At 42.5% G+C, this 27,715-nt stretch overlaps 1 protein-coding gene across 2 annotated transcripts in view; it reads left to right on the forward strand.

Moving 5' to 3' along the window:
* CDH17 (cadherin 17) overlaps positions 1 to 27,715 on the forward strand; it is an 87,921-nt gene that overhangs the window by 23,540 nt on the left and 36,666 nt on the right. The window contains exons 3-9 of one of the 2 annotated variants that reach the window (XM_070477393.1): positions 2,724 to 2,822; positions 15,404 to 15,538; positions 16,434 to 16,572; positions 18,973 to 19,131; positions 19,239 to 19,438; positions 23,855 to 23,986; positions 24,307 to 24,457. In XM_070477393.1, the coding sequence (XP_070333494.1) occupies positions 2,724 to 2,822; positions 15,404 to 15,538; positions 16,434 to 16,572; positions 18,973 to 19,131; positions 19,239 to 19,438; positions 23,855 to 23,986; positions 24,307 to 24,457 (1,015 nt within the window). Of the gene's footprint in view, positions 1 to 2,723; positions 2,823 to 15,403; positions 15,539 to 16,433; positions 16,573 to 18,972; positions 19,132 to 19,238; positions 19,439 to 23,854; positions 23,987 to 24,306; positions 24,458 to 27,715 lie in introns of those variants that run through there. The other variant, XM_070477395.1, reaches the window with a different exon arrangement.

The following is a 27,715-nucleotide window of genomic DNA, read 5'->3' on the forward strand; positions in this document are numbered from 1 at the left end:
CAACCCTACTTTGAACCTTGCCACTGAGACCTCTCCTTTTTTCCTGATAGGTGAGCCAGCTTTTCCACTGAGGAAAAATGCAGGCTTTTTTCCTGGGTGAGAGTGAGGTTTGCCTGACTAATGTAGTTTTCCTGGAGGGGCCGCCACCGGTGTGATCAGCTGAAAGACGGACTGCTTACTGATGTGAGCAGAAAGCTTATGAAATGAATGAAAGTCACTCAGTTGTGCCTGACTCTTTGCGACCCCAAGGAGTATACAGTCCATGGAATTCTCCATTTCAATTCCATTCTCCATGGAATTCTCCAGGCCAGAATACTGGAGTGGGTAGCCTTTCCCTTCTCCAGGGGATCTTCCCAACCCAGGGATCGAACCCAGGTCTCCTGCATTGCAGGTAGATTCTTTACCAGTTGAGCCACAAGACGGACTCCTTACTGATGTGAGCAGAAAGTTGATGAAAGCAGTTTGCTATTAAGCAGCAGCCCCTCAAAAAGTACTGCCCTCATCCTGTATCCACCACAGTGCCCACTTCCTGTGCCCTGCCTTCCAGAGGGGCCAGTGGAGCTGCAGAAGATGTGGAAAGACACGGGAGGGAAGATGAGCCCTCAGAGGAAGATACACCTTGAAAGGAACTGATGAGCTAGGAGTCTGTATAGTTATTGTGTCAGTTAAGAAGTCCTTTAGCTATGAGCAAATTTACAGTGTCTCCAGTCAACAGGGATTTATTTTTTCGTTAGACAACAAGAATCCTGTAGTGGGCAGTCCTGGGCAGGTTTAGCAGTTCTGTGATGTTATCAGAGACCCGGGCTTCTTTATCTTTGCTCCACCATTATTTGAGCTGGTTTATCCCCCATGGTTTCATGATGGCTGCCACAGCTACAGATAGGGGACCACTGCCTGAACAAGAACAAGGAAAGAGGAAGGGCCATGCCACCCACATCTGTTCTTTTTCATCAGCTCAGGTCAGGTCAGTTCAGTCGCTCAGTCGTGTCCGACTCTTTGTGACCCCACAGACTGCAGTACGCCAGGCCTCCCTGCCCATCACTAACTCCTGGAGTTTACCCAAACTCATGTCCATTGAATTGGTGATGCCATCCAACCATCTCATCCTCTGTTGTCCCCTTCTCATCAGGAGAATAAAAGCTTGACTAGAAACATCCCCCCACCCACACCCCGACCCAGCAGATTCCACCTTTTGTTTCATGAACCAGAACTGAGTCACTTGGCCATGATCTTTCCTGCAGAGGAGACTGGGAAAGAGATCACTTGTCTTTCCAAGGGATAGAGGTTGACAATGGCTGCAGGGGCAGCTAACTGTGAAGGGGAGAGAAGTTCCAAATTCCAAAACCTCTGTGTTCTTGTTCGTTACTGCTTTTTTGTTGGACACCCAGATCAACTCAGTCAAGGTTTAATGAGCCATAGTACAAGATCTTTTTCCCCATCATTTCATCCTAATTGTTTTTGGGTTATTTATCGCCAGTGTTTCTGCGGCCAGAGTGTACTTGCTCCATATAAAGAAATGGAAAATAAATCTCTTCTCCCCAGTTTTTCTTCCTTTTTTTGGTCTTACCTATCCAGTTCTCCAAACCATTAACTTCCCATCTCATACTAATCTATCCCACCCCTGACTCCCGCCACAGGAGGAGAGCGGAAGGACCGCTCAGGAGGGGCACTGGCATCGGGTGTCGTGCTAGATGCCTCATTCCAGGGGTGCCCACTGTGGTGGGTTTATAGCTGGCGGTCCCTTCCTGCGTGCTGCTCTGCCTCCCAATTTCCTTCAGTGATCCTCGTTGGGGGGAGACAAAGGGATGGCAGGAACTACTGCTGAATGTGCCCCCTGCACACTCCCCGTGCTGCAGATTTCCTGCCAGACTGCCTCAGCCACCTGTGCTCCTTCTAGTGGGTAGTGGGGCTGTGGCTTAGAGCGGCTAAGAGTGGTCTGGAATTGTAGGTTTGAATCCTGCTTCCTGCACTGTGAGCAAATGACTTAACCATTCTGCATCTCAGTCTCATCGCTGGCGAAACAGAGCTAGTGATGATAATTTACCCTGTAGGATTGTTAACGTGGTTAAATGTGCTTAGGACAAAGCTCAGCATACACTGACGTAGCGAATGTGAGCTCTTTCTGCTGTGTGCCGGGCAAGCATTGTACTGAACAGGTCCACGTATTTTCTCCCCTTACGGATTCAATTGTCTGCGAGGTGCCTGAGCTCTAGCAAGCTGGGGATCTGCCATGGATTTCCTTATAAACCAACAAGAGTGGAATGGAGGGGTTTTAAGAAGCTGGTGTCAACCAGGTAGAATTGAATGGCATCGTGGCCTTGTGGGACGACAATCACGTTTTCCTTCAGCTAGAACCTAGTATATGTGCCATGTCAGCTGCTCATGGGTTCTACCCTGGTCAAGTGACTAACCCTCTGTGAGCCTCACTGAAAGCACCGCAGTGTTAATGTTCCCCCTCAGGCTGATTGCTTGAATCACCTTGAATGAGAAAAGCAATGCTAGGCTGCTGGGAAACCATCTTGACATAGTGGAGCCTCAACAAATGTGAGAACCCTTCCTGCCTATTTTGATTTGATTTCACTTTTTTTTTTTTTCTGGAGCCATGTTAGAATCTTAGATGTCATATATCACTCCTGGAACCATAAGAAAATCATCAAGTGGCCCATATACATTCATAGTACATGGTGTTGCTAATTTTCTCTTTTTCTTTCATCTTTTAACAGACAACTGGATATGGGCAAGAGGGAAAGTTTAGTGGACCCCTAAAACCCATGACTTTTTCCATTTTTGAAGGCCAAGAACCAAGTCAACTCATATTCCAGGTAAGGGCTACTCTTAGTCCTTGTCATCTTGATTTTGCAGGCTCTCTCCATGGACTTTTACTCCTTTATCTACTGGACACCCTGAAATAAAATAGAGGCCTAGGAGATCTCATTATGGAGAATGGTTTCAGGAGCCAAGAGACGAGCAGCCTCAGTAATACCAGGCATCCTAATTCGGACTTCCTCAGTGGTATCTGGGGTATCCCCCATCCCTGAGGTGGGGACCTTAGGGCCTGTAGACTCCGCCCCTCTGCGGGGGTGGGCAGGGAACCAGTCTTGGAAGGGGGTGGTTATCTGAGTCTCGGTCTGTTCCGTGAGCGGGCTGCTTGCTGCGTTTGAAGATGCAAATTCTCTGGATTAGCGCTGGAATAGCCTGCCTTCCTGGAGAAGGAAATGGCAACCCACTCCAGTATTCTTGCCTGGAGAATCCCGTGGACAGAGGAGCCTGGTGGGCTACAGTCTATGGGGTTGCAAAGGGTCGGACACGACTAAGCAACTAACACACACACAGCCTGCCTTCCCCGCTGCCTCCTCTGCGCCCGTCTCTAGGCCTCACCCAGGCATTGGCCGAGACGCTGTGGGAGGCAGGCATCTTGCTTACAATCTGAGTGAAGCCTCAGATGGAGGGTGGACGGCAGGGGCTTGAAGGGCAAGAGACTTCAGCTTTAGGAGCACTGAAATAATCCTGGAAACATAATGGAGAGAGGGAGAAAAACATACTACTGCGTTGGTCAGAAACCCCCTGGGGAAGCCTGCTTGGCCCTGGAGTGGTTGAAGAGGCTTTGATGGGCCTTAGGGGGTGCCCATGACTCCCTGCCCCATGCACTGGGGGAGCAACAGGGTTGCTAAACTACTGTCTGAGGCAGGTATGCCTTCTGTTAAGTTCCCCACACCTCTTTTGTGGACAGTTCCCATCCACAGAGGAGGGCCTGAAAGCGGCCTCTTCCCACCTCCTGTCATTTGATACCAGATCAGCGCGAAGTGGCCCTATTATGGGAGCTGGTGGGGGTGCACAGGTATCTCTGTGCCCCGCGGTGGGGCGTTGCAGAGGCTTTGACCTCTCCTGTCAGGGGAGTCAGGCCCTGAGGGAGAAGCAAATGCTTTGAGAGCTTGGACAGAAGAGCATTCCAGCAAAGGCACAGCTGGGACACCTGCCCTGCGCTGGGAGAGGGCAGGGCGTGCCTGGGTTCTGGCAGAAGGCCAGTGAGGCCGGGAAGCTGCGGGCCTGGAGAAGGAGGTAGGAGTGGAGGCCGCAGAGAGGGAAGGACCCTGACTTCTAAGGTTCTTAGATTCCCCCCCTCCAGAGGAGCAGGCCTGAATCAAGTCTCCATTCAGGGCTGCAAAGTGGAGGGAGCTGGAAAACGGGAGAGGATGCCAGGAAACCGGTTGGGAGTCTCCGGCGAGGGCCACTTAGGAGAAGATCTCCTGGTTAACTGACTCTGTCTCCCTCGCCAGGGAGCATTTAGTTAGAGATTTCTCATTTACGTTTGGAAAGTCCTTTTCATTTGTGTGTTTTTATGCTTCATAAGTTGGTAAGAATGCTGTGGGCTGGGCACACATTCATCTCCTTTTATGAACTGTGCAGAAAGTGCCTGCTGTTACAAGATGCTGTGCTGGGTCCTGGGGGTGCAGGATGAGACCCACAGCACCCCTGCCCCCAGAGAGCTCTTGGGTAGCAGAAGGAGACTAACCAGAAAGCAAACAGGGCAGTGGCGGGTTCTGACTGGAGTCTGGTGGGCTGCAGAGGGGGCCGAGTGCAGGCGGAGAAAGAGTGGTCGATTTTAAGAGCAGAGGGTAGTCGTTGGACAGAGAAGGTTTCACTGGACCCCTGAACTGAGTATTTAAAGTTGATCAGGCACTCCCCAACAGAAAGCAGGCCTTGAGGACTAGGTGGAAAAAAAATAAGGGGGCATGCATTTAGCAAGAAAATGAAAGATGGCAGGTGGTTCAGGGTGGGAGAGGGTGTGAGGAGAAGGAGAGACTGCTGAGGGCGGGGGTCGGCGTGGGGGTCCAGACTGGCTGTTTAACCTGTGCCAGGCGGCAGGGCCCACTGGGACGTTAAGGAAGGGGTGAAGGAGTTAGGCTGTGTTTGCCCAGACCTACTCTGTGATCACTTTGAGTGTGTGATGAGGGGAGTGAGCCTGGAGGTGGGAAGGGTCTTGGGACACCGTTTGCCATAGAACCAGTGGGACGTGATGGAAGCCTGGTATAAGCAAGTATAAACGGGAATGGAGGGGAGCGGAGGGGTGGGAGCCATGCCAGGGGGTCCCGCGTGCTGGAATTGGTTACTGAGTGAGTGCAGGCCGTGAGAGAAGGTGTTGAGGGTAACTCTGGGGTCTCTGGATTGCTTGACTGGCTGGTTCATGGTGTCATTCAAAGAGAGAGAGAGAGAAGGAGAGGATGGAAAGTTTATGGGAAAGTAAGTTTTAGGCTCATTGAATTTAATCTGTGGGGTTAGTGAGGTGGATATGTTTAGGAGACAGTGGCCACATGAGTCTGGAGCTGTAGGCTGGGGAGTCTTTCTCTCACAGTTGCTAATCCAGGGCTTGGATTTGAAATCCCATCTGTAGTGAGTACCTCAACTACCCACAGGGGCCAGGTAGACGAGGAATGGTACTATCTTGGGATAAGAAAGGCAATAGCAAAAAAACAGATGTAGAAAACCCCCAACTGTGCAAATGTGAAATTAAAAGTCTTCTAACATTTGGTTTCAGCCTGTGGGATGCAGGGAACAGTGGGGAGCGTGACAAACTGTGGGTGCCTCAGAGGCTCAGTGCAATTCCAGATAATTTCTCAAATCAGAATTTGTGTATGGTATTACAGGATTTCATGATTTTTTCCACAAAAGTCAGACATTTTTATATTTCTGTAGAATTTCCTAAGAATCTAGATATTTCCTAAGAATAAAAATCTAAGAATATTGGCACAGTTAAAAGAAAAAATCATCCTATAATCAAAGCAAAAGGTATCTGTGGGCCAGAGAGTCTGCCGTCACTTCTTGGGGCAGAAAGGAATGGATGTTCTGTGAGTACAGGTCCACGTCTCATTGAACAGAATCAGAACTGTGTATAGTTCTGATGGACTGAACTGCACGATCTCCAGCTTACAAACATCACAGACCTAGAAATTGCTTCTTAGGACTCTTTCAACAGTCTCTGAGGATCCCAGCCAGTAAAATCATTCTTTGGGTTGCTCCACTGTATTTTCTGTGTTTTTCCATCAGTCATGCTACAAGGCTTATCTCTTCTAGGCAGGAAATGAGAGTCCCGTTGTCATGGCTGAGAGTTCTTGGGTGTGTGTGTTACAGTGGAGAAGTAGGAGATGAAGGAGATTTCCTTCTAGAATCTCAGAGTCTTTGTGCTAGAAAACACCTTAGAGACTTTTTGTACCAACTGCTTATTTTACAGATAGGGAAATGAGGCTTAAATAAGTCAATGGTGTAACTGATATCACAACCCTGCTGTTCTCATGTTCTAGTCGAGTACGTCATGCTACCTAACACCATGTATGGCTTCCCAGGTGGTGCTAGTGGTAAAGAACCTGCCTATCAGTGCAGGTAGAAATAAGGGACGTGGGTTCAATCCCTGGGCTTGGGAAGATCCCCTGGAGAAGGGCATGGCAACACACTCCGGTATTCTTGCCTGGAGAATCCCATGAACAGAGGAGCCTGGCGGGCTATAGTCTATAGGGTCACACAGAGTCAGGCACTACTGAAGTGACTGAGATTCATGCAACACCATATGCAAAAATTAACTCAAAACAGATTAAAAACCTAGATGTAAGACCAAAACCATAAAACTCCTAGAAGAAAACATAAGCAGAACACTCTTTGATATAAATCATATCTCTTTCCTAAAGCAAAGGAAATGAAAGCAAAAACAAGCAAGTTAAACCTGATTAAACTCCAAAGCTTTTGCACAGCAAAGGAAATCATTGATAAAATGAAAAGACAACCTACAGAATGGGAGAAAATGTTTCCAAATGATATAACTGATAAGGGGTTAATATCTAAAATATACAAAAAGCTCATACAACTCAATATCAGAAAACAACCTAACTAAAAAATGGGTGGAAGACTGAGATAGACATTTTTCCAAAGAGGACATGCAGAAGGCCAACAGGCACATGAAAGATATTCAACATTGTTAACCATCAGAAAAATGTAAGTTAATAAACTCTAGAAATGATCCCTGAAAGTGTAGTCTTGAGAAATGCAAATTTAAACCACAGATAGCACCTCAAGCTGTCAGAATGGCTATCCTCAGAAAGAGCACAGATAACAAACGCTGGTGAGGATGTGGAGAGAAGGGAACTGCTTGTTCACTTTTTATTGGGAATATAAATTGGTGCAGCCACTATGGAAAATTGTATGAAGGTTTCTTGAAAAATAGAACTACCATATGACCCAGTGATTCCACTCCTGGGTATATGTGAAAAAAAATGGAAACAGTAATTCAGAAAGATACATGCACCCCAATATTCATAGTAATAGTATTTATAGTCGCCAAGATATGGAAGCAAACTAAGTGTCCATCAGTGGATGAATGGATACAAAATATGTGAAACACACACACACAATGGAATACTGCTGCTGCTGCTAAGTTGCTTCAGTCCTGTCCGACTCTGTGTGACCCCTTAGACGGCAGCCCACCAGGCTCCGCCGTCCCTGGGATTCTCCAAACAACAATACTGGAGTGGGCTGCCATTTCCTTCTCCAATGCATGAAAGTGAAAAGTGAAAGTGAAGTCGCTCAGTTGTGTCTGACTCTTTGCGACGCCATGGACTGCAGCCTACCAGGCTCCTCCATCCATGGGATTTTCCAGGCAAGAGCACTGGAGTGGGTTGCCCAATGGAATACTACTCAACCATAAAAAGAACTTCCCTGGTGGCACAGACTGTAAAGGATTTGCCTGCAGTGCAAGAGAACCGGGTTTAATCCCTGAGTCAGGAAGATCCCCTGGAAAGGGAATGGCAACCAATTCCTGTATTCTTGCCTGGAAAATCTCATGGACAGAGAAGTCTGGCCGGCTACAGACCATGGGGTTGCAAACAGTCAGATATGACTGAGCGACTAACACTTTCACTTTCATAAAAAGAATGAAAATTTGCCATTTGCAGCAATATGGATGGACTGATAGGGTATTATGCTAAGTGAAATAAATCAGACAGAAAAAGAGAAATATTGTATGAAATCATTTATATGTGGAATCTGAAAAACAAAACAAACTAGTGACTACAACAAAAAAGACTCATAGGCACAGAGAACAAACTAGTGGTTACCAGTGACAGGTTGGGGGAAAGGAGGGGGCAAGATAGAAGTAGGGGATTAACAGGTACAAACTATTATGGACAGCAAGTGGATCAAACCAGTCCATCCTAAAGGAAATCAACCCTGAATATTCCTTAGAAGGACTGATGTTGAAGCTGATACTCCAATACTTTGGCCACTTGATGCAAAGAGCTGACTCATTGGAAAAGACCCTGATGCTGGGAAAGATTGAGGGCAGAAGGAGAAGGGGACGACAGAGGATGAGATGGTTGGATAGCATCATTGACTCAATGGAGATGAGTTTGAGCAAACTCCAGGAGACAGTGAAGGACAGGGAAGCCTGGTGTGCTGCAGTTAATGGAGTAACAAAGAGTTGGACACAACTTAGCAACTGAACAAGAACAAATAATCTACAGGGATGTATTGTACAACACAGGGAAGAGGACCAGTATTTTGTCATAACTATTAGTGGAATATAACCTTTAAACCTTGTGAATCACTATGTTGTACCCTATAATTTATGTAATATTGTGTGCTGTGCTGTGCTTTGCTTAGTTGCTCAGTCTTGTCCGACTCTCTGTGACCCCATGGACTGTAGTCCTCCCGGCTTCTCTGTCCATGGGATTCTCCAGGCAAGAATACTGGAGTGGGTGGCCATGCCCTCCTCCAGGGGATCTTCCTAACCCAGAGAACGAACCCAGGTTTCCTGCATTGCAGGTGAATTCTTTATCGCCTGAGCCACCAGGGAAGCCCATGTAATATTGTGCTTCAATTTAAATTAAAAAGTAGGTTACATGGCAAAAAATAAAATAAAATCTGACATCTCAGAAAAAAAAAGCACTTCATACTCTCTCCATCTTTGGATGTAGAGATGATGTGGAAAACTCAGCTTTGGTAAGATGTACTCTGAGCTCTTTATTCCAGTGGCAGCAAGGAGTTGTCCCAGTCCCCTCACCTGTACCACTCAAAGAGCTTCTTACCTTAAGTCAGGGAGACACAAAAAACAAGCTTGTTGCCCATGAGGTTGATCCTTGCGCTGTTAACACATCTTCTAAACAAGAAAGAGAGAAAAGGAAGGAAGGAACTACACATCTACAACTTCTTTCACTGAAGATTTGCAACTGCCCCAGCTCTGTACTCTTAGGGGCTTCCAGATGAAAGAATTGTACGATACATTTCTGAGATAGGTCATTTTTTGCCTTTTCTCTTTGTAATGTATGAGATGTAACTCACATATCTTAAGATTTGCCCTTTTAAAGTGGCCAATTCTTTTGTTTTTAATATATCATAAAAATATGCAACCATCACCACTGTCTGATCCCAGAACACTTTCTCCAGCCTCAAAGAAACCCTGTACCCACTGGCAGTCACTCTTTCCTCTCCTCCCAACTCCTGGAAAACACTAATTTACTTTCAGTCTCTATAGATTTGCCTTTACAGACACTTCATAAAAATGAAATCATATAACATGTGACCTTTTGTGTATAGTTTCTTTTACTTAGCATAATATTTTCAAGGTTCATCTGTATTGTAGCAGGTATTAGTATCCACTCCTTTTTTATAGCTGAATAATATTCCATTGTGTGAATATACTACCTTTTGAATATCCATTTATCATTTGATGGACATTTATGGCTATTACAAAGTAATGGTATTATGGACATTCATATACAATTTTTTGTGAGGACATATATTTTCCATTCTCTTGAATATATACCTAAGAGTAAAATTTCTAAGTCATGATTAATTTAATATTTAGCCTTTTGAATAACTGTAAAATTGGTCTGCAAAACAACTGAACTATTTTACATTCCCACCAGCATTATATAAGTGCTCTGATTTCTCCACATCCTTGGCAACACTTGTTACCATTTTTTTTTTTTTAATTAAAGCTATTCTAGTGGAGTAGAGTGGTTTCTTTGTGGTTTGGGTTTGCATTTCCCTAATGATTAATGTTAATATCTTTTAATGTACTTATGAGCTATTTGTATCTGTTCTTTGGAGAAATGTCTCTTCAAATCCTTTGCCTATTTTTGAATTGGATTATGTCTTTTTATTGTTGTAAGAGCTGTTTATATATTCTGCATAAAGTTCCTTATCATACACATAATTTGCAAATACTTTCTCACATTCCATAGGTTATCTTTCCAGTTTCTTGGTGATATCATTTGAAGCCCGAAAGCTTTTAATTTTAAAGTTCAATTTATTTATTTTATTCTCTGTTTGTGCTTTTGATATGATCTTAAAAACTATTGCCTGATCAAGAGTCATAAAGTTTTATGCCTGTGTTTTCTTCTCAAAGTTTTATAGTTTTAACTCTAACATTTAGGCCTTTGATCTATTTTTAGTTTTATTGTGCATGGTGCAAGGTAGGGATCTAACTTCATTTTCTTTTGCATGTGAGAATGCAGTTGTTCAAGCATCATTTGTTGAAAACACTATTCTTTTCCCCTTGAATAATCTTAGCACCTTTGTTGGAAATTAATTTGACAGTAAATACAAAAGTTTATGCTGTACTCTTGATTTTGGTTCCACTGGTCTATATGTCTATCCTTATGCCAGTGCCATAAGCTTATTGCCCCATGAGGTTGATCCTTGGGTTATTAACATATCCTCCAAAATGAAAGAAAGAAATTCTTATACAGTTCTAATATTGTACCTTTGTAGTAAAGTTGGAAATTAGGCACTGTTAAGTCTCCCAGCTTGGTTCTTCTTTTTCAAGATTGTTTTGGTTATTCTGGGTCTTTTACATTTTTACCTAAATTTTAGGATCATCCTGTTAATTCCACAAACAAGACAAAGGTAATTTTGATAGGGATTGTGTTGAATCAATATCTCAACTTAGGGAATATTACTATCTTGAAAATCTTGTTTTTCCGTTTTTAAGCATGGGGTGTTTTGCATTTATTTAGATCTTTAATTTCTTTCAACAATGTTTTGTAGTTTTCAGTTTACAGCTCTTGTATTTCTTAGGTTAAATTTATTTTGAAGTATGTTATTCTTTTTAATCTTATTGTGTATGGAGTTGTTTTCATAACGTCACTTTCAGATTTATTTTTGCTAGTGTATAGAAATAGTATTGAGTTTTGTATATTGATCTTTTGTCCTGTAGCCTCTCTGGACTTGTTTATTTGCTGTAAAATTCTTTTTAGATCCCTTAGGATTTTCCATATATAAGATCATGTCTCCTGTGAATAGAGGTACTTTTACTTTCCAATCTGGATGACTTTTATTTTTCCTCTTGCCTAGGATCTCGAGTATAATATTAGATAGGAAGTCCCCTACATACGAATGAGTTCTGTTCCAAAAGTGCATTCTTAAGTCCAATTTGTTCATAAGTCCAACAAAGTTAGCCTAAGCACCCAACTAACACAGTTGGCTATAGAGTACCATATTATAATTGATTTATAATACTTTTCACACAAATAAAATGCAAAAAACAAACATGAAAAATAAGGAAAACATTTTTAACCTTACAGAATAATACCTTGAGAAGTACAGGACAACACCTGACCTACAGAGGCTGGTACAGAGTGAATAGGCAAGAAGAGTTACTGATCTGAAGAGGGAGAGGAGGTGGGAGATGATAGAGCTGAAGCATTGTCAGCAGTAGGAGACGGAGGGCGAGCTGCAATTTCACTCCCGCCTGATGTTGATAGCACAGGTTCTGGTTCCTTGCTGGATTTAGTTCTACCTACCCTTTTGATAAAATGATCCAGTGATGTCTGGGTCGTGCCTCTTTTTTTCTCATCATAGATGATATCTTGGGCTTGAAATTAAGACACTGTACTACTCACTCTATACAGTGCGTGCATGCTCAGTCGTATCTGACTCTTTGCGACCCCATGGACTGTAGCCCACCAGGCTCTTCTGTCCCTGGGATTCTCCAGACAAGAATACTGGAATGGGTTACTAGTTCCTCCTCCAGGGGATCTTCCCAACCCAGGGCTTGAACTAGCATCTCCTGTGTCTCCTACATTGGAAGGCAGGTTCTTTTCACTACTGAGCCATCTGAGAAGCCCATTCTCGACAGAACTGTAAACGACACAAAAGCGCAACCACTTGTAGAGGATGCACACACGTGATAATGTGCGCCAGATAAGTGAGCTAACTTAAGACGCAAAAGCGCATATTCGAATCTTTGAGAGCTCACACTTGAAGGGGACTTACTAGGTAGAAGTGACATGATTGGGCTTCATTTTCTTGTTCCTGATCATATGGGGAAAGCTTTCAGTCTTTCACCACTAAGTATAATATTAATATTAACTGTGGGTTTTTCTTATATATCCTTTATCAGGTTGAGGAATTTACCTTCTATTCCTGAATTGTTGCATATTTTTCATCATGAAAGGATATTGGATTTTGTGGAATGATTTTCTGCCTCTATTGAGATACTCGTCTGGTTTTGTCGTTTATTCTATTAATATGGAGTATTAAATTAATTGATTTTTGTATGTTGAACCAGCCTTGTATTCTGGGATGAATGCCATTTGGTCATGATATATAATTTTTTATAGTTGCTAGTTTCAGTTTGCTAGTATTTTGTTGAAAATTTTTGCATCTGTATTTATAAGATATTGCTCTGCAGTTTTATTGTATTTTTTCTGGTTTACATATAAGGATGATATTGGCCTCAAAGAACAAGTTAGGAAGTGTTCCATATTATTTTTTTTTTTGGAAGTATTTGTGAAACTTTGGTGTTAATTCTCCCATACTTGTTAAGTAGAATTCACCAGTGAAGTTATCTAGACCTGGACTTTCCTTTGTGGGAATTTTTTAAATTACTAGCTCAATCTCTTTACTTGCTATAGTTCTTTTATTCTTTTGTCAGTTTTGGTTCAGTTCAGTTCAATTCAGTCATTCAATCCTGTCTGACTCTTGTGACCCCATGGACTGCAGCATGCCAGGCCTCCCTGTCCATCACCAACTTCCAGAGTTTACTCAAACTCATGTCAATTGAGTCTGTGATGCCATCCAACCATCTTATCCTCTATCATCCCCTTCTCTTCCTGCCTTCAATCTTTCTCAGCATCTAGGTCTTTTCAAATGAGTCAGTTCTTTGCATACGGTGGCCAAAGTATTGGAATTTCAGCTTCAGCATCAATCCTTCCAGTGGATATTCAGGACTGAATTCCTTTAGGATGTACTGGTTGGATCTCCTTGCAGTCCAAGGAACTCTCAAGAGTATTCTCCAACACCACAGTTCAAAAGCATCAATTCTTTGGCGCTCAGCTTTCTTTATAGTCCAACTCTCACATCCATACATGACTACTAGAAAAAACATAGCTTTGACTAAACGGACCTTTGTTGGCAAAGTAATGTCTCTGCTTTTTAATAAGCTGTCTAGATTGGTCATAACTTTTCTTCCAAGCAAGTGTCTTTTAATTTCATAGCTGCAGTCACCATCTGCAGTGATTTTGGAGCCCCCCAAAATAAACTATTTCCCCATCTGTTTGCCATGAAGTGTTGGAACCAGATGCCATGATCTTAGTTGTCTGAATGTTGAGTTTTAAGCCAACTTTTTCACTCTCCTCTTTCACTTTCATCAAGAGTCTCTTTAGTTCTTTATCTTTAGTTCTTCTTTGCTTTCTGCCATAAAGGTGGTGTCATCTGCATATCTGAGGTTATTGATATTTCCCTGGCAATCTTGATTCCAGCTTGTGCTTCATCCAGCCCAGCGTTTCTCATGATGTACTCTGCGTATAAGTTGAATAAGCAGAGTGACAACATACAGCCTTGACATACTCCTTTCCCAATTTGGAACCAGTCTGTTGTTCCATGTCCAATTCTAACTGTTGCTTATTGACCTGCATACAGATTTCCCAGGAGGCAGATCAGATGGTCTGGTATTCCCATCTCTTAAAGAATTTTCCACAGTTGTGGTGACCCACACAGTCCAAGGCTTTGGCATAGTCAATTTTGGTAGTTTTTGTCTAAGAATTCATCCATTTCACCTAGGTTGTCTGATTTGTGAGAAAACAATTGCTCGTGGTATTCTATTTAGATTTTTTGATCTCTCTAAGTTTGGTAGTGATGTTCCATTTTTTTTTTTTTGGTTGTTCCATGTGTGGCTTGCAGGTTCTTAGTTACTCAACCAGATATTGAACTGGTTGAGGTAAGTCCAGTTGAAGATTTCTTTTCTCTGTATTGATCTTTAAAAACAAACAAACAAACAAACTTTTGGTTTTGTTGATTTTCTCCTTTGCTTTTCATTAACTTCCACTTTATATTTCCTTCTGCTTGCTTTGGGTAGTTTAGTCATCATTTATTTAGTTTCTTTTTAAAAATATTTTTTAATTTATTTATGGCTGCACTGGGTCTTCATTGCTACATGCGGACTTTCTCTAGTTGTGGTGAGAAGGGGCTACTCTTTATTGCCATGAGAGGGCTTCTCATTGCAGTGGCTTCTTTTTTGTGGAACACAAGCCATTTATTGTTTAAAAAATATTTCCTTAAGATAAATTCTGTTTAGCAATGTTTGCTATTAAAGGCTAAAAACATTTTATGCCTCAAGTTATTTCCAAAAGGATTATGCTAATTTATATTTTCATTAATAATATATGTGTTTCTTTACATTCTTTATAGGAGCTTTTACAACATTGCTATTATTGATTTTTAATTTGTGAATATAGAAAAATATATTAAAATTGTTAATGAGGTTGAATGACTTTTATGTCTGCTCCATTTTACATGAATTTTCTCTTCTGTGGTCTTAAAAGTACTGTAGCTATCCTGTGAATGATCATTGACATTTTCTTCATTTCTGAAAAAGTGAGATTTTCATACATAATTTTATCAAATAAAACCACTTTAAAGTTGTTTTCCTTAATATTAAAATATCTCTTAATCTATGTCACAGTTTTTAGAAGTACTAAATGCTGTCTTTTTCATCCTAGCAGTGAAACTACACTTCTTTTTTTTTAATTATTGTTTATTTTTATTAGTTGAAAGCTAATTACTTTACAATATTGTAGTGGTTTTTGAAACTACACTTCTTAATGTTTCTTAGAAGCTAGTAGTAATATGGTTCTCAGATATTCCCAGAAAAATCTCATCTAACTCTAGCTATAATGTAAAGTATCAATTGATTTTTGTAAATATATTGAATTATGTCATATATTGTTTCTTGAGGGAAATGTAGTTTGAATGTTAATTAATATTAAAGCAAACTTTTAGAATGTATCCCTTTAAAAGCTTAGCAATTATTTTGGTGATTGTACAAATGAAAATGTTTCCTGAAATTGGTGACTTACTACAAATTCTACAACATTGCTTTTCCTTGTGACTTAATCTAATTTTTGCTTTTTCCCAGTTTAAGGCCAATCCTCCTGCTGTGACTTTCAAACTAATGGGGGAGACAGATGGCATATTTCAGATACAACCTGATGGACTTCTATATCACAACAAAACCCTGGACAGGGAAACAAGAGCTGTTCACAGACTGCAGGTGAGCTGACGCCAGACACCGGACACTAACTCCAATCTCTGAGCACCGGAAATATCACTGACACTCATCCCCAGCACAGAATACCATTTCCACTCTCCTGACCCTGATGACCTGTTTGCACATCTCATTTGTCCACATTTTTTTTTAAACCAACTAGAGAGTGATTTGGTAAAGGTAGCCTCGTTTTTAGGCTTTTTGACCAGGGTAACCCAAGTTATACTGCCAAGTCTCTCAGATGGGTCACTCATCCCAAGCAAGGCCCTACTTAGGCACCTGGATCAAAACCACTCGACACTTCTCTGATGTTTCACTGATGTCTTGCTCTGGCTGTTGGGTGGGCTCTGGCTCTGCAAAGAAGGCAGCATTGGTGCTAGATGGCACACCTTTGGGCCTTGCAAGAAGCAGCAGTAACCGATGACCAAAGTCAGAGTCTGACTAAAGAGACCTCCTCCCTCTCTTTCTCCCTTAGATTTCATGGTTTGTATCTGAATACACAGAAATGGTAGAGAGCTAACTGTGGGTAAAGAGCAGACCAGAAGCTTTCTGTTGGTAAATCTGCAGACTGACCACTAAAGTGCCTCTGTAACAGCACGTGACGTTTCCATACCCTCAAGGGTCAGAGTGTTCTTATTTCACTGATTCTAGCTATTTAGAAAAGAGCATGTCCAGTGTCCAGCATATTCCACTGCTGGAAAAACACAGTCATGATTAGCTTGGCTTAACTGATAGGGCCTCTATTTTAGCAGCCCCCAATTTGAGCTTTTATGGGTGTCTTCCTCCCCTGTAGTTATCAGATTATTGGTTATTTGGGCTCTAATTTCCTTCAAGTGAATTTTGGGTGTGTGATATGAGGTTCAGACTTACCAAGAAGGTTTCCTTTTCCTGTCAACATCAGGTCTCAGCCCTGGATGCTCAGGGCAATACAGTGGAGGGCCCGGTCCCTGTCACCATCGAAGTGAAGGACATCAATGACAACCGACCTGTTTTTCTCCAGCAACATTATGAAGGCTCAGTAAGGCAGAATTCTCGCCCAGGTAATAGGCAGGAGCCTGGAGATATTTGGCAGAATGTCAGATTTGTGTGGTTAACAGCTATGGCTATCATTCATTAAGCGCTTACTATCTTATTTAAGGGCTTCCCTTGTAGCTTAGTTGGTAAAGACTCTGCCTGCAGTGCAGGAGACCCGGGTTCGATCCCTGGGTAGGGAAGATCCCCTGGAGAAGGAAGTGGCAACCCCCTCCAGTATCCTTGCCTGGAAAATCTCATGGACAGGGGAGCCTGGTGGGCTGCAGTCCATGGGGTCGCAAAGAGTCAGGCACTACTGAGCGACTAACACTTACTTATCTTATTTAAATTTCACAACAATCCTCCAGGATTTGTTTTATTACCCCCATTTCTCAAAGGCACAATTTCTCACCCTTGGCACTACTGACATCTTAGGCTCTATAATTCTTTTTTGTGTTGTTGTGTGTTTTCTTTTTTTGGTCAGGGGCTGCTGTTCTGTGCATTATAGGATGTTAGCAGCTTCCCTGATATCTATCTACACATCGGATGCCAGGAGCAACACTTCCCTTCTTTCTGCTTTGATAGCAGAGATGTCTTCAGACATTGCCAAATATCTCTTGGGGGCAAAATCACCCCCAGTTAAGGCACTATCTTAGGCGAGATTTTAGAATACCTTCCAGCTCTAGAGGGGGTTCCCTGGTGGCTCAGACAGAAAAGACTCTGCCTGCAACGTGGGAGGCCCAGGTTCAATCCCTAGGTGGGGAAGATCCCCTGAAGAAGAGAATGGCAACCCACTCCAGTATTCTTGCCTAGAGAATTCCGTGGACAGAGGAGCCTGGCGGCTACAGTCCATGTTGTTGTCAAGAGTAGAACATGACTGAGTGATTAACACACACACACACAGCTCTAGAACACTCTGGAAGGGTAAGCTTACTTTCCCACATCCTCCCAGGAATCCACATTCTCATGGTCACTGCTGGCTCCCAGTTCTTTTTCTTCCCTTACTTCCAACTCCTAGCTATGGCTCATCCTTTCACAATTCTCTTACCTTTCGTCTCCAGGAAATCCCCTCATCAAAACCTAGGTGTGTGTGGTAGGCTTTACTAAAGATTTAGAGAAACGAAGGAGCATCTTGTCATAACAGTGCACAAAATAAACATGAATATTAGATTTCGAGTTCTCAGAAAGACTCTTGGCCATTTCCATTGACTCACTCTCAAGCTTCCTTCTGTGTTACTTAATGTTCTGTCTCATTTTTCAATGTCCACTTCCAGTAACTCAGGAAGAATATTCCTTTCACTTTATTATGTAATTTCTTGTGTCTCTGTACCTGAGGTTGCATACCAAAGGTTCACTGCTGAACTGTGCTAAGTAATAATCTTGCAGGTCTTATTCTTCACCAATAGGATTTTCTAGTTCAGTGGTTCTCAAACTTTTTGGTCTTAGGGCCCTTGTATTCTCCTAAAAATTATTACAGCCTCCAAGGAACTTTTTTAAGGGTATGTGGCTTATATCCAGTGGTATGCTGGCAAATGTTAATAGCTGTCTCTCTGGGGGGGGGGGGGGGGGCAGGAAAAAAACCTTTGATTTGTAGCATTTGTCAATTTCTGTGGTATAAGTACTCCCACCATAACCCATTTTAAACTACCAATGGTGTTAATAATTGACTCACAGAATTCCTGGAAATTCAACTGGGTTGTACAAGTTGGCTCCACTATATCACTGGTTATATCTACCAATAGCTATCATATTTGAAATCAAAACTGAGAAAGAAATTGAAAAATTATTTAGTAATTGATTTAAAGTATCACATTCTAATAAAAAACTGTATTTTTGAAGATAGAAGGAATTATTAAGAACATGGCATTGTTTTAGTCTTGGCACATCCTTTAATGTTTGGATTAGTTGAGAACAATTGGATTCTTATGTCTATTTCTGCATTCATTTTGTGGCCATATACTGTTTTGGTTGAAACATTTAAAGAAAAACTCTCAGATATGTAGTTGGAAAAAGGAGTATTGTAACAGTGTTTTCAGATAATTGTGAATACTCTTTGACACCAGACAAAAATCAGCAAGGGATGGTTTCTTTATTGTTGGTTGCAATGTGGAATCTGAAACCGTATCAATGTTTTTTGGGGGTATTCCTTTATGCTAAAGTGCATCAATTTATCTTGTGATTTGGGTGGGTCTTTTATACATGTATGACCTTAAAAACTGTCTCAAAGACCCCTAGAGTTTCCTGGATCATACTTTAAGGAACTTCATCCTAGGAAAAAAGAGCAGAATAAAAGTTTATCCCACACTAATATGAATTATGGCACATTCCTCCACGCTATTTCTGCCCCTTGGAAGGCAAATGTGTCTATGGTTGGTTTGGGTTTCATTTAATATCTTTTTTTTTTCCCCTGGGTGCATTTTGTTAAACAGGAAGGCCCTTTATGTATGTCAATGCTACAGACTTGGATGATCCAGCCACACTCAATGGCCAACTTATTTATCAGATTCTCATGCAGCTTCCTAAGGTCAACGATGTCATGTACTTTCAGATCAACAACCAAACGGGAGGAATTTCACTTACTCCACAAGGTGAGTTAAGTGATGCTCTCATGGGATTCTCTGAATCAATGCAAAGGACCTAGATCCGTATCATCTTCAGAGACATTTCCTTTTCTTTTCTCTCCTACTTCCCATAGGATCCCAGGAATTGGATCCTTTGAAGAATCCTTCCTACAGGCTGGTGGTCTCAGTGGAAGATATGGGAGGCCTGAATGAGCATTCCTTTAGTGACAGCGCACCTGTGGTTATTACGGTGAAGGAGAATATTTGGAAAGCGCCAGAACCTGTGGAGATTGAAGAAAACTTGACTCAACCTTACCCCATTAAAATCACTCAGGTAGTGCCCAAGGAATGCTAACAGCCTGCCCAATCAGTGCACTCACATTGTCGGGGCCCACCCTCACGGTCTTCACTGATGTTTTTGCATAGTATCATTATAAAGCAAACTAAACAAACAAAATCTCTGGCCCCAAGTCTCTGGAGTTTGCCATCATGGGCGAACTCTGAACTGTACCAACTTAGATTCATGTGTGCTAAGTCACTTCAGTCATGTCTGACTCTTTGTGACCCTATGGACTATAGCCCACCAGGCTCCTCTGTCCATGGGATTTTCCGAGCAAGAGTAGTGGAACAGGTCACCATTTCCTTCTGCGGGGTATCTTTCTGACCCAGGGATCGAATCCAAGTTTCCTGCATGGCAGGCAGATTCTTTATCATCTGAGCTACTAGGGAAGCCCAACTTACATATATTTGAATTTTAAAAGAGAACTTTACTCACCTTCATTTTCTAAGTAGATAACGCTGTTTTCTTTTTCTTGTCTGTAGTGTAGGATATGGTTGAGTTGTATGTGGTACTTGTGCATGATTTGAATTTGAGACTGCGAATTATTTTTGAAAGGTTGCTTCTTATTCCGGTGGGGAAAATCTTGATGTGAAAGATTCGCCCCATCATAGGCTGAGGGGCAGAGATAGGACCGGCCAAGAGTAAGAGCTGAGTAGACAACTTTTGTCTTTGGAGCCCACCCCCTTCCCAACGCCATCCCCTGTAGGTACCTCCCCTCTCCCTTCAGGCCCTCCGCTGGTCCCACCTGTGTCTCACTCTGAGCCTCCTCTTCCTGCTTTAACTCCTGGAAATCCACTCTGGGGCCCACCCAGATCTGATCTTTCCTGGGAGATCAGGAGATTTCTTGACACTGAAAGAGCTGTGAGTCGGTGGAAGAGCACTGGATTTGGAAGCAGATAAGTAAAACCACTGCTGCACTCAATATGCCAGCAAATTTAGAAAACTCAGCAGTGGCCACAGGACTGGAAAAGGTCAGTTTTCATTCCAATCCCAAAGAAAGACAATCCCAAAGAATGCTCAAACTACTGCACAATCGCACTCATCTCACGTGCTAGTAAAGTAATGCTCAAAATTCTCCAAGCCAGGCTTCAGCAATACGTGAACTGAGAACTTCCAGATGTTCAAGCTGGTTTTAGAAAAGGCAGAGGAACCAAAAATCAAATTGCCAACATCCGCTGGATCATCAAAAAGCAAGAGAGTTCTGGAAAAATATCTATTTCTGCTTTATTGACTATGCCAAAGCCTTCGACTGTGTGGATCACAATAAACTGTGGAAAATTCTGAAAGAGATGGGAATACCAGACCACCTGACCTGCCTCTTGAGAAATCTGTATGCAGGTGAGGAAGCAAGAGTTAGAACTGGACATGGAACAACAGACTGGTTCCAAATAGGAAAAGAAGTACGTCCAGGCTGTATATTGTCACCCTGCTTATTTAACTTATATGCAGAGTACATCATGAGAAACGCTGGGCTGGAAGAAGCACAAGCTGGAATCAAGATTGCTGGGAGAAAAATCAATAACCTCAGATATGCAGATGACACCACCCTTATGGAAGAGAGTGAAGAGGAACTAAAAAGCCTCTTGATGAAAGTGAAAGAGGAGAGTGAAAAAGTTGGCTTAAAGCTCAACATTCAGAAAACTAAGATCATGGCATCTGGTCCCATCACCTCATGGGAAATAGATGGAGAGACAGTGAAAACAGTGTTAGACTTCATTTTTTTGGGCTCCAAAATCACTGCAGATGGTGATTGCAGCATGAAATTAAAAGACGCTTACTCCTTGGAAGGAAAGTTAGGACCAACCTAGATAGCATATTAAAAAGCAGAGACATTAGTTTGCCAACAAATGTCCGTCTGGTCAAGGCTATGGTTTTTCCAGTGGTCATGTATGGATATGAGAGTTGGACTGTGAAGAAAGCTGAGTGCCAAAGAATTGATGCTTTTGAACTGTGGTGTTGGAGAAGACTCTTGAGAGTCCCTTGGACTGCAAGGAGATCCAACCAGTCCATCCTAAAGGAGATCAGTCCTGGGTGTTCCTTGGAAGGACTGATGCTGAGGCTGAAACTCCAATACTTTGGCCACCTGATGCGAAGAGTTGACTCATTGGAAAAGACCCTGATGCTGGGAGGGATTGGGGGCAGGTGGAGAAGGGGACGACACAGGATGAGATGGCTAGATGACATCACCGACTCGATGGGCATGAGTTTGAGTAAACTTCGGGAGCTGGTAATGGACAGGGAGGCCTGAAGTGCTGCGATTCATGGGGTCGCAAAGAGTCGAAGATGACTGAGCGACTGAACTGAACTGAACTGAAGTAAAACCACATTCTTGCTCTATTATCTCAAGGACTGATCATAAAGAAAGTGAAAGTGAAGTTGCTCAGTCCTGTCTGACTCTGTGACCCCATGGACTGTAGCCTGCCAGACTCCTCCGTCCATGGGATTTTCTAGGCAAGGATACTAGAGTGGGTTGCCATTTCCTTCTCCAGAGGATCTTCCTGACCCAGGGATTGAACCCAGGTCTCCCGCACTGAAGGCAGACTCTTTACCGTCTGAGCCTCCAGGAAAGCATAAACAAGACATTTATTATTTATGAGGAGTTGAGGCAACTTCTCACCAATAAAACGGGGATAACGACAGCTCTTTGGGGTGTGGCGGAAATTAATTAGTATCTGTGAAAGTGGATAAAAGGTATTGACGTCATGAGGCAGTTCTAGTGTCTAGTACTCCTATTTTTTGTTTAATGGCGCTGCTATTGTTAAGGGGTCCTGGAATGGCCCATCCCACCGTATCTATCATCTAACTTAAGATTTTTATTTATTAAAGTTTTTTAATGTGAAAAGTGTTTCACCTCCTTTTATTTATTTAATTATTTATTTAATTGGAGGATAATTTCTATACAATGTTGTGTTTGTTTTCTGCCATACAACAATGAGAATCAGTCATAACTGTATATATATCCCTTCCCTCTGAAGCTCCTCTCTCACCGACCCCTCTGCCCCCTATCCCAGCCCTCACAGTGCGCCAGGCTGGGCTCCCTGTGTTACATAGCAGCTTCCCACTTATTGAATGTTGAGTTAATGAATTTCACCTTCAGAAGAAAAAAAATGAAAGCAAGAAGTATTCTGCTTTACCAGATAATAAAGTATATCAGGACTCACTACCCAAAGAATTTCAGTTTGGTTTCCTTTATGAAAGTCTTCCTATTTATTATTCAGGTTGCCTTCATAAGGATTTGTAAATCCTAAAAAAAAATGCATATACTTATTTTTTCATTTTGTCAAAGAAAAGAAAATATAAAGAGCCACAGCCAATACCCAGGCCTGGGAAAAGTACTCCGTGTGTCTTCAAACTGAGGAAGAAGAGTGCAGGGGGACAAGATGGAAGAACGTGGGCTGAATTTGTAGGGCATAATGGGAGCTTGCTTACAACCAAGAACATGATCTTTGGCTTGGAGCTTAAATAACTAGAAAAGGACAGTGGTGGCTCCTTGATACCCTTCTGAAGCTGTCTTTGAGAAAATAGTTTAGTGTAGAAATTTCTACACTGAACTAAGTATAGGACCTAAGTGTAAACCTAAGTGTAGGACTTTAGGCAAGTTGTGTAAATATTCTGTGTGCTAGTTGCTCCATTTATAAGATGGGGATAACAATAGTGTCTACCTCATGAGACTGTTTGCGGATTTAATGAGATACTTTAAAGTATTTAGAATTATGTCTGGAATGGGGCACAACCCTCAATAAGTATTGTTATTAGTAGTAAGTAGATTATCATATAGGCTAGGCTCTCTCTGTAGCAAGTAGATGGGACTTACTATTGAGTTTATTGATTTTTATTTATTTTTTTGCCAAGTTATTTACAAAACAACACTGGGCGTTGGCAAATATTCTTATCCCTAAAGTCTATGAGATTAAATATTTAGGGGAGAGATGTTCTTTATTTATGTATCACTTGTCTTAAATAACAGCATGGTGAAGAATTGAAAGCGTCTCCTATCTTTACTGGGGAGTTTTAGGAGCTTGTCATTCATCATGGCTTTGTCCTCAGATAATGCCAGATACTAAGTATATCTTGTTTCTTAAACTGGTGTTTCATGACAGGAAGTCTTCACAGCCAGCCTTCCAAATGAACAACCTATAGACTCTTCAGAGGGTTCACAAAGAATTGCTTTAGGGAAGGGAAACACCACTCTTTGCTTATTTGGAGCAACATAACAGTGAAAAGGCAAAAAAGGAGAGGGATTATTTTAGGTTGAAAACTAAAAATGTAATTTAGCAGTTATGAGAAACCACAGACATCCAAACAAGGTCGTCAGAAATTTCAAATGGAGAGCTAGAAAATTGCTTATTTCCTTTACAGTTCTCTCCGTCGGGGTCTGTCTTTCCTCACATTTCGCTCTGGGTCCTGTAGGTGCAGTGGAATGATCCAGGTGCTCTATACTCCTTAGTGGGCAAGGAGAACACACCACGATTTCCATTTTCGATCGACCAGGAAGGAGATATTTATGTGACTCAGCCCTTGGACCGAGAAGAAAAGGACGAAGTAAGTAAAACTAAGAGGAGGTTCACCGGTGACAAGGCAAGCTCTTGTGCCCATGGAGATCTGAGAGCAAAAGGGATTTTTCTTAACACCCACACCACCACCCCCAAGCCCCCAAACTGTGTTCTGAACCTCAGTGCCTTATTGCTCTCAAAGACATGGAAATAACCCCACAAATCTGATCCATTTTATATTTTCTCATTTCCCAGTTCTAAATGAGTTGAAAATAAGGGGATAAATGAAATAGTCTTGAAATAGTTGTTTTCTCTGCCTTTTAAAGAGGATGATGAAGGACTCATGTTTTACCTCTGATCTTCTTATAGTATGTTTTCTATGCGGTTGCAAGGGATGAGCAGGGAAAACTACTCTCAAAACCACTGGAAATTCAAGTGAAAGTGAAAGACATTAATGATAATCCACCTACGTGTCCATCTCCAGTGACTGTACTTGAGGTCCAGGAGAATGAACAAATAGGTAAGAAAGTGTGTGTCTGTCTTCTTCAACTCTGTAATCGCTTTCTCCTCCCTGCTGGGTAAATGGTGGGCAGGTAAACCTGACTGGGGACTGGCTGTCCAAGCCCAGCACAGCATAGAGGTAGAATGCATTTTGGGACGCACATAGGTACAGTATTTCAGTTCAGGGAATATCCGAGAAGTGTCCCAAAATTGGAGTTTTCTAACTACCACCCCTACTCATAGCACTTTTAGTGCCACTGCCATTTCTACTACTGCTATTACTGTTACTGCTACAACCCTTACACCTACCGTGAGCGCCATGACCACTTACACCAGTGTCCTGCATAAATGTGTAAGGTTATCTCATCTGCACACTTTCCCCATAGATTCTTATTTGCCTTCCAAAAAAGTCAGTGACAGATGTAATCCCATCAAATTTGCTAAATAATTTAAGCAAACGTTCACACTCCATGTTAGATACCCTGCAATTCACCCTCTCTAGGAAGCTGATAAAAGCTCATGGGGCTTGAAGATGAAGTTCAATTTCTATCTGTTTCTATCCTTTTGTTCTTGACCTGCTTCGTTTCTTTGTACTGTGCCAAGATAGCTTTAGTTTTGGGCAGGAACAACTACTGTTAGAACACTGATTTCTGGGAGTTTTATGACTTCACTGGATTTGGGACACCTCTTGTCTATTACTCCTTACTGCTGAGCTCATTGGTTGTGCAGAAGATCTTTGAAAACCTCTGTAGATGATACCTCAATTATCTTTGCGTAGGGCCCAGCATTTAGCGTATTAGTCATCTATGCTGCGTAACAAACTGCTCCAAAATTTAGCAGCTTAAAACAACAAACATTGATAATCTCACAGTTTCTCTGGGTCAGGGATCTGGACATGGGGTGAGTACCTTTCATTCAGAAAGAGAGAGAGTTAAAAAAAGTAAGATGAAAGTCAGTCTTTTTCTAACCTAATCTCACAAGTGACATCCCATAGCTTTTGCCATATTCATTAGAAATCAGTCACTAGGCCCAGCTGACACTCAAAAGGAGGCAGTTACACCAAGGCATCACTGTCAGGGGTTGGGTGATTGCTGGGGGTCATCATAGTGGTGGCCTGCCTTACTAGGGAGGATAGCACTAGTTTTCTGAGACTAGTGAGGATGTCACTGTTGGTAAAACAAATTGTTCAAGGGTACAGCCTCTCCAAAAGTGATAATTTATTTTGTAACAATGTTTTGCAGTCTTGAGTTGTGGACTTAATGGACCAGGAATTCTCATAAATCAACACAGAATGAGTCTATTCTAATATATAGCCTAAAAAAGGCACCCCCAAAAATGTCCCTGCCTTTTGGGGTCTTACTATCTAGCTTGCTAAAATACTAAATTATCCTTTCATATATTTATATTCTCCAGTTTGGTGTCTTGTATCGGCCAGAAACTTGTGAGACTCACGTCCCCAAGTCTCAGCAGCGCCAACTTTAATTCTGAAATCCCACTTGCCACCAACACCTTTGTGTTCACACCAGAACTTTATCCTCTCATAAAAGCCCCACCTCCCCAAAGTATTTCTCAGTGCCCCAAGAAATGCTGTATATATCTCTAAATCAGTTTGGGCTGCCACTTGTTCCTGGCATTTGTCACTCGGAGATAAGACACTTCTTTTTTTTTTCCCCCATTTATTTTTTATTAGTTGGAGGCTAATTACTTTACAATATTGTAGTGGTTTTTGTCATACATTGACATGAATCAGCCATGGATTTACATGTATTCCCCATCCTGGTCCCCCCTCCCACCTCCCTCTCCACCCGATCCCTCTGGGTCTTCCCAGGGCACCAGGCCCGAGCACTTGTCTCATGCATCCAACCTGGACTGGTGATCTGTTTCACTATAAATAATATACATGTTTTGATGCTGTTCTCTCGAAACATCCCACCCTTGCCTTCTCCCACAGAGTCCAAAAGTCTGTTCTGTACATCTGTGTCTCTATTTCTGTTTTGCATATAGGGTTATCGTTACCATCTTTCTAAATTCCATATATATGTGTTAGTATACTGTATTGGTCTTTATCTTTCTGGCTTACTTCGCTCTGTATAATGGGCTCCAGTTTCATCCATCTCATTAGAACTGATGTATATGTACCAGAGCTTCCTTATCCTTTCACTCCTGGCTCATTCATAAAGTTCTCCGCTCCCACTGAGTGGTGCTCCCTACCAGAATTTCCCTGTCATTGATACTAAACAGTCCTGGTGTCTCTGACAGCTGGAGGGTTCCCCCACAGTGAGGGAAGACCGGCGTCCTCTGTGTTAGGCTCAGCTCACTTGCCGGGGGAAGGGTCCCGAGCAGGGCTGCTCAGACGCCAAAGTGAAAGTGAAAGTCTCTCAGTCGTGTCCAACTCTTTGCAACCCCATGGACTATATAGAGTCCATGGAATTCTCCAGTCCAGAATACTGGAGTGGGTAGCCTTTCCCTTCTCCAGGTGATCTTTCCAACCCAGGGATCGAACCCAGGTCTGCCCCATTGCAGGCGGGTTCTTTACCAGCTGGGCCACAAGGGAAGCCCTCAGACACCAAACCATCACAGAATTTAGAGACGCACTTTCATTCCAGCACACAGGTGCTTTTCTTACAAGGGCAGATGCAGATTCCAAAGGTGACTTGGTTGCTTGTGAGGACGCAGAAATGGCAGCTACTACCACGCTAGACACACGTTCTGATGCCTCTCCGCCCCTGGCCAGGAGACACGTCAGCCAGAGCAACCCCCTTAGAGGCATAACCTAAGTACTTCCATTCCTTCCCTCACAAAACCCTCCAAATCTCCCTGTGAATCAGTAGATGCAAAGTAACAGGGCGCGGGGATAAAGCCAGACTCCGCAAGGGGGATACATATCCAAGTTCCAGCCTCACGTGGGATTCTGGCTGTGTGTAGAGAAACGCACAATTCCCATCTAATGCAGCAAGATGACCCAGCATCTACCAGAGCTCATCCAGACAGACCTGGGCAGAGCACTGTGCTGTGACCAGACTTCTAGAGCTCCCTGGACTGAGATGCTCACAGAATTCAAACTTAGGTTCATAAACTGCTGCGAAGCAGAGAGGACGCCTGCCTGCTCTCCGCCCCGTGCGGTCTTTATCTCTGGGGTGGAGTCAGTCTCTGCCGTTGTTTCAGAAACTTGCTTAGAATTCAGCACAGCTGGCTTGTCCTTCTTAGTGTTACCATTTGCCTTGTGCAAATGTGCAAAAGGGCGGCTATAACAAGTGACCACCGACTCGGAGACTTG

The sequence above is a fragment of the Odocoileus virginianus genome, chromosome 15 (assembly GCF_023699985.2).
Source record: "Odocoileus virginianus isolate 20LAN1187 ecotype Illinois chromosome 15, Ovbor_1.2, whole genome shotgun sequence".
NCBI lineage: Eukaryota > Metazoa > Chordata > Mammalia > Artiodactyla > Cervidae > Odocoileus > Odocoileus virginianus.